Source organism: Mytilus trossulus, chromosome 10, assembly GCF_036588685.1.
Source record: "Mytilus trossulus isolate FHL-02 chromosome 10, PNRI_Mtr1.1.1.hap1, whole genome shotgun sequence".
NCBI lineage: Eukaryota > Metazoa > Mollusca > Bivalvia > Mytilida > Mytilidae > Mytilus > Mytilus trossulus.
The window spans coordinates 62,303,134-62,313,897 of NC_086382.1; the positions used below are offsets into that span (position 1 = coordinate 62,303,134).

The 10,764-nt window shown below is 34.1% G+C and overlaps 1 protein-coding gene across 1 annotated transcript in view; it reads right to left on the reverse strand.

The window, feature by feature from the left end:
- The window catches only part of LOC134688340 (uncharacterized), a 207,478-nt gene extending 202,227 nt beyond the window's left edge, over positions 1–5,251 (reverse strand). Inside the window, exons 1-2 of the mRNA XM_063548958.1 lie at positions 5,208–5,251; positions 2,748–2,871 (exon numbers count right to left, since the gene is read on the reverse strand). Coding sequence (XP_063405028.1) covers positions 2,748–2,814 — 67 coding nt within the window. The 5' untranslated portion in view covers positions 2,815–2,871; positions 5,208–5,251. The remainder of the gene's footprint in view (positions 1–2,747; positions 2,872–5,207) is intronic.
- Positions 5,252–10,764: the final 5,513 nt, after the last annotated feature.

The window sequence follows — 10,764 nt, forward strand, 5'->3', positions numbered from 1 at the left end:
ATATTGACCTAATGAACATTTTTACACCCTGTCAGATTTGCCCTAAATGCTTTCGTTTTTGAGATATAAGCCAAAAACTGCATTTGACCCCTATTTTCTATTTTAAGTAATGGCGGCCATGTTTTTTGACGGATCAAAAATCGAAATCACACACTTTGTGCAGGATAATCTAAGGAACAATCATGCTAAGTTTCATTCAAATCCATTCAGTAGATTCAGAGAAGATGTTTGAAAAATTGTTAACGCCTTTTAGGCCAGGTGAGCTAATAAAAATAAAGTATAGGTATAAACAACTAAAACAGATATAAAACTATCCTGAAGATTTTTTGTTTTAAAAAACATGTTTATTTACATTACAAACAATCCAATTTTTTGGGTTAAAATTCATGCATATTTTCTCATTTCATAAAGAAATTCGTAATACAATTACCCATATTCCTAAATAAACCTTTAGAATTGACCAGTATGCAATGTTTTAATAAACTATTTGCAATATCTATATATCGTCTAAAATATGAATTATTCAATAAAACATATGTGTACGTGCAAATACTCGTGAAATACCGGAAATCATCACGTTACCGTCTTCGATTCAGTCGACAATATATTCATACCTAAGTGCACACATCAGCACTTTAAGCTTATCAATTTGCAACTAAAAACACACATTAAATTGCCGATTATGTTGTTTTGTGAGACTAATTATTTAATAAAGTAAATGTGTAACAAATTTTTTATGAAAAAATTACAAATTAAGGTTAAATTTTTGCGTTCAGAAAGGGTGCACTCTATCAAACTCAATAAAGGTGTGCTTGTTTACATTTTACAAGATTGTTAAGTCATTCAATCGACAAACATTGCTTTAAACGAAGGTCTAGTAATCAGTTTGGAATTTGTTCAGACTTTTTACTTTATTTGGCACAAAATTATGTCGATTTGACATACCATCTGGTTACTATTTATTTGCTTTTCTTAATGTATACATTGTTCCTAATTTGATATAGTGTTTTTTTTCTCATTTTCCTTCCTTCTTTCTTGAATTTATTGCTTCACTTTTCAATGAATTTAGTCTTGTTTTATCAATTTTGCACATATTGTCAACTGACTTTGTTACTTTGTTTGCATTCCGTTTTTTGCATATGACCGTCAAAACTATTTCCGATACATGTCAGTCTATTTGCTTCATATGCAAAATCTGCCAAATACCCATCTTGATGTGCATCAATATCTTTCATGCAGTTGTTTTTTGTGTTCAGAGAAGCTCCAATGGATGTGCTAGATCTCTAGTTGACCAAATAATCGAGCCAAAATTGAACAGAGATACAAAAACAAGAGGGGCATTGTTGGTTTTAGTTTAAATTAAAGTTTTGTTAATTCATTGGTAATTTTTGGTTGTTAAATGCACATGAAAGAGCTTCAATATCATCAAAACGTCGAGATTTGGCAGGAATAGTTAACCCTGAAACATCCACACAAAAAAAACTTGGCAAAACTCGAATGAAGCGAGATAAAACTGACGTTTTGAAATTGGTTCAAACACTGCAAAGCTAGACAATATTAAAAAAGAAGATGTGGTATTATTGCCAATGAGACAACTATCCACAAAAGACCAAAATGACACAAACATTAACAACTATAGTTAACTAATCAATTTTAGACATCTGAGCAGTTATCAGGCTTGTCCTAGGGTACTGTTGCTTCTTCTGAATTAATGTGCGACCTTCTGAACGCGTATGAAAAGGGAAAGTTGGCATCAGACAATTTCATTAGTGGACGGCTTATTCAAAAGTCAATCGACATTTTCAAACCAATCAAAAGACAATCATTGCTTACATTTTCAACAAAGGAAATAAAAGGTAAGCAGTTAATGGCTGATATTAAAGGACAATAGCAAATTGAAAGCAGATAGAACCTTATGGTCGCCTGCTTGTAATAGCCCAGCCAAGACAAAGCGAAATGTATCTCCCTGTTTATTGCTCCGGTTCCTTGTCTAAATTTTGTTGCGCTCTTTGACAGTTGCGTTATTGTAACAAAGATAACTTTGAAAGACACATCCACAAGTCTGAGGGACACAAGTAACAGTCCAAATATACACATTAATGAACTGCGATTTTTTTTTACTACTTACAATTTCTTAACGGAAGATTATACACTAAACATATTATGGAAAAAAAGCATTTACGGCCCTATTTCGACTGTGTCGTAAAAATTAAATACTCATTACTAAAAAAATGTTTACATATTATATCCCATGCAATTTCGGGTAAAATGTTTCTGACCCGTCCGTCCTTAAGTCCGTCCGTTCTGCTCTTGTCACCTCAACTCCTCTATAACCACACATCAGAATTTCATGAAACTTTGTAGATAACAAGAACATACTATTTAGATGTGTATATCGACTGGAAATTATGATTCCTTTTTTTTTCTCGGAGTTACATTAGATGATTTATAGATTGAGTTCTAAACTATCAGGCCGGATAGTATTCGTGGTGGTTAAAAAAAAACAAGTAAATGTTCTTGAAGCTACAAAATTCTGTTTTAAGTGCAAACGGTTTTCAAGTTACCGTATGGAAACTCGAGCTATGGCGTTCAATAGAACTTGGTGTGTTATCAAAATATTGACTCTTAATTGTTTGGCGTATTTACAAAGTATTTTCTTTTTTCGTAATTGTTAACTAAATTAATCAGTACTCACCCTGAGTAGAAACATTCAGTACTCACCCTGAGTAGAAACATTCAGTACTCACCCTGTGTAGAAACATTGAGCACAGCAATACTAAAGTAAAGAAAGAGCTTAGAGTACAATTTCTCCATTACGTGGCACAGAAGGGCGATGGATAAGTCCCCTTGATGGTCTGGTGGAAGAAATCACTGAAAAGAAAGAGCTTAGAGTACAATTTCTCCATTACGTGGCACACAGGGGCGATGGATAAGTCCCCTTGATGGTCTGGTGGTAGAATCCACTGAAAAGAAAGAGCTTAGAGTACAATTTCTCCATTACGTGGCACACATAGGGCGATGGATAAGTCCCCTTGATGGTCTGGTGGAAGAAACCTCTGAAAAGAGCATAAATAATCAGATGTAATGTCTTGAGAAAAACTAGCTTGTAATAATATTACTTCAAGTTGTACATGTCTTTTGATTAACTATCGTGAAACAATATTACTAATGCTTTTTTTAGTGTTAGGATTAACTAGCTTGTAGCACTATTACTTGTAAAAGTGTACAAATGTACAATTGTCGCCCGCCACTTTTTGTTTTATAATGTTTAAACAAACACAAAAACGGCTCTAAATAGCATGTATTTGTTGATTGGTATCTATATATTTACACTGTCTCAGTTAGAGAACAACCAAATAGCATTATTTATGATTTACAGAGATAAAATTGAGAGTGGAAATGGGGAAGGTGTCAAAGAAACAACAACCCGACCATAGAAAAAACAACAGAAGAAGGTCACCAACATGTCTTCAATGTAGCGAGAAATTCCCGCACCCGGAGTCGTCCTTCAGCTGGCCCCTTAACAAATATATACTAGTTCAGTGATAATGAACGCATGCATACTAATTTCCAAATTGTACACAAGAAACTAAAATTAAAATAATACAAGACTAACAAAGGCCAGAGGCTCCTGACTTGGGACAGACGCAAAAATGAGGCGGGGTTAGACATGTTTGTGAGATCTCAACCCTCCCCCTATATATACCTCTAGCCAATGTAAAATGTTTAATTCGGCTATGGTATAGTCTCAGTGGGAGAAATCTTCAGAATTACTACGAAAACTTTAGATGTTAAAGTTGGAACATGGTTACAGATAGTGGTGTCGTTCTCCTTTAAGCACATCTTCTTTGTATTTCAGACTAAATTAAAGTGTTGAAATACTTTAAATTAATGAAGACTTATGTGCCACGTCAATTTTGTTTTTGTTAGATGTATTTTTGCTTTATTTCCATCTGATGAGTTTCAGCAAATTTTTATGTTGTGTTCTTTTGTTGTACGACAACTGTCACATGATATTATAGTAGGGGGGGGGGGGGGGGGGGTGGCGGGTGGCGAGGGTTGACTGGCACCTTCGAACTAGTTTAATCCCGCCACATTTTGATTGTGTCTGTCCCAAGTCAGGTGCCTGTAATTGTCGTTTGTTTCTGTTTACCATAATTTTTGTTTTTTATTGTGTACTTTAATTTAATCAGGCCGCTAGTTTTCTCGTCTAAATTGTTTTACATTTGGGGACCTTTTCTTGACAACTGACTAATAGTTTGTGCCATGGGTTTTGCTCATTGTCGAAAGTTAATTACTTTGCCACTTGGTTTAGTGTGTGGAGTTGTCCCATTGGCAATCATACCACATCCTCTTGCTATTTTATCAAGTATGATAATGGTATAATATAGTGAGGTAGACCAACTGAAGTATAATGCAGTTTTTATAAAAAGTATAAAAAAAGATATTCGAGCAATTTTTCATATACAATATAAGGCTTTAATGAGTACTCTTTAGTGACATATAATTTTGTGCTGCGTTTTGTGAAATTGTAGAGTATACCTAAATTGAGGTATAATCCACCAACTAATGTCAACCAATTGATGGATATTTTCGACTGGCTTAATAAGTTTCATCAATTCCAACTTTAAGATTTGTTTGTTAAAATAAACAGGAAGAGACTGTCACTACAGAAGAAAAAAAATATGTAGATGTGTTTATCAGTAGAAAAAGGGGAGTCCTACTAGTTTTTAGTTTTCTTTAATAATTTCCAGCACAAAGCACCGGGATTAATATATATTAGACAGTCTCATCAAAGCTTGTTATGGTAAATGCAAAAAGAATACTCCAATATATCTAAAGTTTTTTTAAGGGGGGGGGGGGGGGGTAAAAACTGCATCATATCTCAATTGGTGTATCCCATTATATATCAAATGATCTCAGATGGTGAATTATAACTGAATTGAGGTAAACCCACCAATGAATAGTGATTCCCCACTTGCGAAGCACAGTCATGTTTCCTATTGTTATGATGAACCGTAAAACAGTAATGGTTTGCTTTATACAATTTATATGAAATATACTCAACAGGCAACTTTTGATAATTTTACAATTGGCAATGCTTGATTTATAAAAATGTCTCTTAAATTATTTGCAAATTTAATACAATAATTCACGAAACATATATAATATTAGGTGAACTCGATATGGTACTGAACGTTTCTTACCGATCTATCTGCCACTCATCATACAGGCTTTTCCACGGTTCAATAATTCAACCAATAACAAATGGTTCGGGCTATTTATAGAGGGGTCTGCAAAAGGGAACATACAAAAATGCATACATAAATAAAAGTCAAAGCAGTAAAACTTATAGTGGGAATTGTCACGTCGTGCAAGTCGTGCAAGCAGATTTCTAGTCCACATTGTGATTTAAACATTAAAAAAAAGACAAACAAACTAAAAGAATAGAGTATAATAAATTATAATAGAATAAAATAAAATCGCAATAGAATAAATAACTTTATTCTGATTCGACTAAACATAAACTAGAGCTACTGAGCTTGATACCAAAAACGGTTCATGAATTTGTGTATGCACCAAAAGTGTTAAAAGGATTTTAATGACGTTTCAATGAGTTACATAAATTGGGAATTTCTTTACGCACATCAGCAAAGAAAAATCCAAAACTGAGGCTATATCGCGATTAGAACTATTTAAAATATTAAAACTATTAATCTTGACAGACAGAGTAATAGAGGAACGAAGAATTTATATTACCAAATCATGGTAAATAATTATACGAAAGAAACACAAGCATTTGTCTCAGATTCCCCCCCTATATACTTTAATATATCAACATTAAGGTATAAAGGAAAAAAATATCGAGACAAGTGCCTGTGGAAAGGAAAGTTAAAATGTGCCATATATATAAATTTTGTACAATTGATTTTAATAATCAGTTGCAGCTGGAAACAGTATATCTAGTAGTGTCAAAAGTCTCGTCAATATAATTATATGATCCTTTAAACAATATATCTAGTAGTGTCAAGTCCCGTCAATATATATGTTCCCAGAAACAGTATATCTAGTAGTGTCAAGTCCCGTCAATATATATGTTCCTGGAAACAGTATATCTAGTTGTGTCAAGTCTCGTCAATATATATGTTCCTGGAAACAGTATATCTAGTGGTGTCAAGTCCCGTCAATATATATGTTCCCAGAAACAGTATATCTAGTAGTGTCAAGTCCCGTCAATGTATATGTTCCTGGAAACAGTATATCTAGTATTGTCAAGTCCCGGCCATATATATGTTCCTGGAAACAGTATATCTAGTAGTGTCAAGTCCCGGCCATATATATGTTCCTGGAAACAGTATATCTAGTATTGTCAAGTCCCGGCCATATATATGTTCCCAGAAACAGTATATCTAGTAGTGTCAAGTCCCGGCCATATATATGTTCCTGTAAACAGTATATCTAGTAGTGTCAAGTCCCTTCAATATATATGTTCCTGGAAACAGTATATCTAGTGGTGTCAAGTCCCGTCAATATATATGTTCCTGGAAACAGTATATCTAGTAGAATCAATTTCCGTCAATAAATATGTTCCCAGAAACAGTATATCTAGTAGTGTCAAGTCCCGTCAATATATAAGTTCCTGTAAACAATATATCTAGTAGCGTCAAGTCCCGTCAATATATATGTTCCTGTAAACAGTATATCTAGTGGTGTCAAGTCCCGTCAATGTATATGTTCCTGTAAACATTATATCTAGAAGTGTCAAGTCCAGTCAAATATATATGTTCCTGGAAACAGTATATCTAGTAGGTGTCAAGTCCTGTCAATATATATGTTCCTGGAAACAGTATATCTAGTAGTGTCAAGTCCTGGCCATTTATATGTTCCTGTAAACAGTATATCTAGTATTGTCAAGTCCCGGCCTTATATATGTTCCTGGAAACAGTATATCTAGTATTGTCAAGTCCCGGTCATATATATGTTCCTGTAAACAATATATCTAGTAGTGTCAAGTCCCGTCAATATATATGTTCCTGGTAGCAGTATATCTAGTAGTGTCAAGTCCCGTCAATATATATGTTACTGTAAACAATATATCTAGTAGCGTCAAGTGCCATCAATATATATGTTCCTGTAAACAGTATATCTAGTGGTGTCAAGTCCCGTCAATATATATGCTCCTGGAAACAGTATATCTAGAAGTGTTAAGTCCCGGCCATATATATGTTACTGGAAACAGTATATCTAGTAGTTGTCAAGTCCCGTCAATATATATGTTCCTGGTAGCAGTATATCTAGAAGTGTTAAGTCCCGTCAATATATATGTTACTGGAAACAGTATATCTAGAAGTGTTAAGTCCAGGCCGTATATATGTTACTGTAAACAGTATATCTAGAAGTGTTAAGTCCCGTCAATATATATGTTACTGTAAACAGTATATCTAGAAGTGTCAAGTCCAGTCTAATATATTTGTTCCTGTAAACAGTATATCTAGTAGGTGTGAAGTCCCGTCAATATATATGTTACTGGAAACAGTATAGCTAGTAGTGTCAAGTCCCGTCAATATATATGTTCCTGTAAACAGTATATCTAGTCGTGTAAAGTCCCGTCAATATATATGTTCCTGGTAGCAGTATATCTAGTAGTGTCAAGTCCCGTCAATATATATGTTCCTGTAAACAATATATCTAGTAGTGTCAAGTCCCGTCAGTGTATATGTTCCTGGTAGCAGTATATCTAGTAGTGTAAAGTCCCGTCAATTTATATGTTCCTGGAACCAGTATATCTAGTAGTGTCAAGTCCCGTCAATATATATGTTCATGTAAACAGTATATCTAGTAGTGTCAAGTCCCATCAATGTATATGTTCCTGGAAACAGTATATCTAGTTGTGTCAAGTCCTGTCAATATATATGTTCCTGTAAACAATATATCTAGTAGTGTCAAGTCCCGTCAATATATATGTTCCTGGTAGCAGTATATCTAGTAGTGTCAAGTCCCGTCAATATATATGTTACTGTAAACAATATATCTAGTAGCGTCAAGTGCCATCAATATATATGTTCCTGGAAACAGTATATCTAGTATTGTCAAGTCCCGGCCATATATATGTTCCTGTAAACAATATATCTAGTAGTGTCAAGTCCCGTCAATATATATGTTCCTGGTAGCAGTATATCTAGTAGTGTCAAGTCCCGTCAATATATATGTTACTGTAAACAATATATCTAGTAGCGTCAAGTGCCATCAATATATATGTTCCTGTAAACAGTATATCTAGTGGTGTCAAGTCCCGTCAATATATATGTTCCTGGAAACAGTATATCTAGAAGTGTTAAGTCCCGGCCATATATATGTTACTGGAAACAGTATATCTAGTAGGTGTCAAGTCCCGTCAATATATATGTTCCTGGTAGCAGTATATCTAGTAGTGTCAAGTCCCGTCAATATATATGTTCCTGTAAACAATATATCTAGTAGTGTCAAGTCCCGTCAATGTATATGTTCCTGGTAGCAGTATATCTAGTAGTGTAAAGTCCCGTCAATTTATATGTTCCTGTAAACAATATATCTAGTAGCGTCAAGTCCCGTCAATATATATGTTCCTGGAAACAGTATATCTAGTAGTGTCAAGTCCCGTCAATATATATGTTCCTGTAAACAGTATATCTAGTAGTGTCAAGTCCCATCAATGTATATGTTCCTGGAAACAGTATATCTAGTTGTGTCAAGTCCCGTCAATATATATGTTCCTGTAAACAATATATCTAGTAGTGTCAAGTCCCGTCAATATATATGTTCCTGGTAGCAGTATATCTAGTAGTGTCAAGTCCCGTCAATATATATGTTACTGTAAACAATATATCTAGTAGCGTCAAGTGCCATCAATATATATATGTTCCTGGAAACAGTATATCTAGTATTGTCAAGTCCCGTCAATATATATGTTCCTGTAAACAATATATCTAGTAGTGTCAAGTCCCGTCAATATATATGTTCCTGGTAGCAGTATATCTAGTAGTGTCAAGTCCCGTCAATATATATGCTACTGTAAACAATATATCTAGTAGCGTCAAGTGCCATCAATATATATTTTCCTGTAAACAGTATATCTAGTGGTGTCAAGTCCCGTCAATATATATGTTCCTGGAAACAGTATATCTAGAAGTGTTAAGTCCCGGCCATACATATGTTACTGGAAACAGTATATCTAGTAGGTGTCAAGTCCCATCAATATATATGTTCCTGGTAGCAGTATATCTAGTAGTGTTAAGTCCCGTCAATATATATGTTACTGGAAACAGTATATCTAGAAGTGTTAAGTCCCGGCCATATATATGTTCCTGTAAACAGTATATCTAGTAGGTGTCAAGTCCCGTCAATATATATGTTACTGGAAACAGTATATCTAGTAGTGTCAAGTCCCGTCAATATATATGTTTCTGGTAGCAGTAAGAACTTATTAGTTGATTGGTGTTCTAACGCCACGTTTAAGCGTGACTTTTGAGTTATTTCGTGGCTATATTAGCGGAGGAAGCCGGAGTTCCCGGAGAAAACCACTGACACTCGGTAGGACAACGCAGCAAGTATTGTGAAACAATTATTCGTCAATGCAACTATGTTTCTCAACTGTAAAATAAGTATATTAACCAAAATTTAAAAGAGAGATGCAGAGGCCCCTACCTCTTAATATATTTGACCATCGTGGGAAATAATGGTTTCACAAACTGACAAGAAAAGGGTTGTGAAATTTATACCATTATTTGCCTACAATATTGGTTACAATAATGACTTGTGAGAAGGTTGATAAAGATCACCCGACTATTTTGGAAGTTTATTTAAGATTATATACCTGCAATCTAGACATACATAAACAGTGTGAATAAAGATGTCCTTATGCAATACAAACAAATAAGTATGAACAAGACAGTGTATGACAGTATTACTAACCGTGACAAGTGGGCACATTTAATGATTGCAAGGAGTACATAGAGATGGAAACGATTCACTATTTTAATAAATCATGGAATTTGGTTTTTATCAATAGCCATTAGAGAAATTCCAGCTTCAAACAAGAGGCTCATTGGAGTTCATATGGATCTGCTGACCTGTTGTTTTTTTGTAGATCTTGCATAATTGATAATTTTAAGTTAACAGTATGTTTACTCCATTACTGTTTTCGAGTAAATTGGTAAACATGAAATAAGTAGAAATTGTCAATTATACTGCAATAACTTTAACTCAGCTAACCAAAATTCAATATTTCCTTAAATATTCTATTGAAAATTTATTGATATCGATTGCGATAAAATTAAGCGCATGCACACTGCGGGTGCTGATCATAGTTGCGTATGCCTTTGACAGTCATATCCAATGGTTTTGACATATTGGCATTTTTATAAATCATTTTTGTACATATCTCTCCCATCTGAAAAACTGAGAGGCTCCTAAAATCCAAATAGTTCACCCAGCAAAGATTATCCATTTCGATTTTATTTTGTACCTTTAAAATAACAGTTTGGGTGAACGTCAACATCATATAAGGGCAATAATTCTTTCAGAAGTCTCCCAAGGTGACAGCCAATTTGCATGTTTGCTCTTAAAAAGAGTTTATACTATCTTTATAGTTTTCAAGATAAATTAGAAAAATCTTGAAAATCACTCGAGTCATATTTGAATTTTGGAGATTTTTTTGTCGTGATTCTGATTTTTATTTACGTTTAGTTTCTAGTATTTGAGATAAACTTACACTAAATAGTGAAT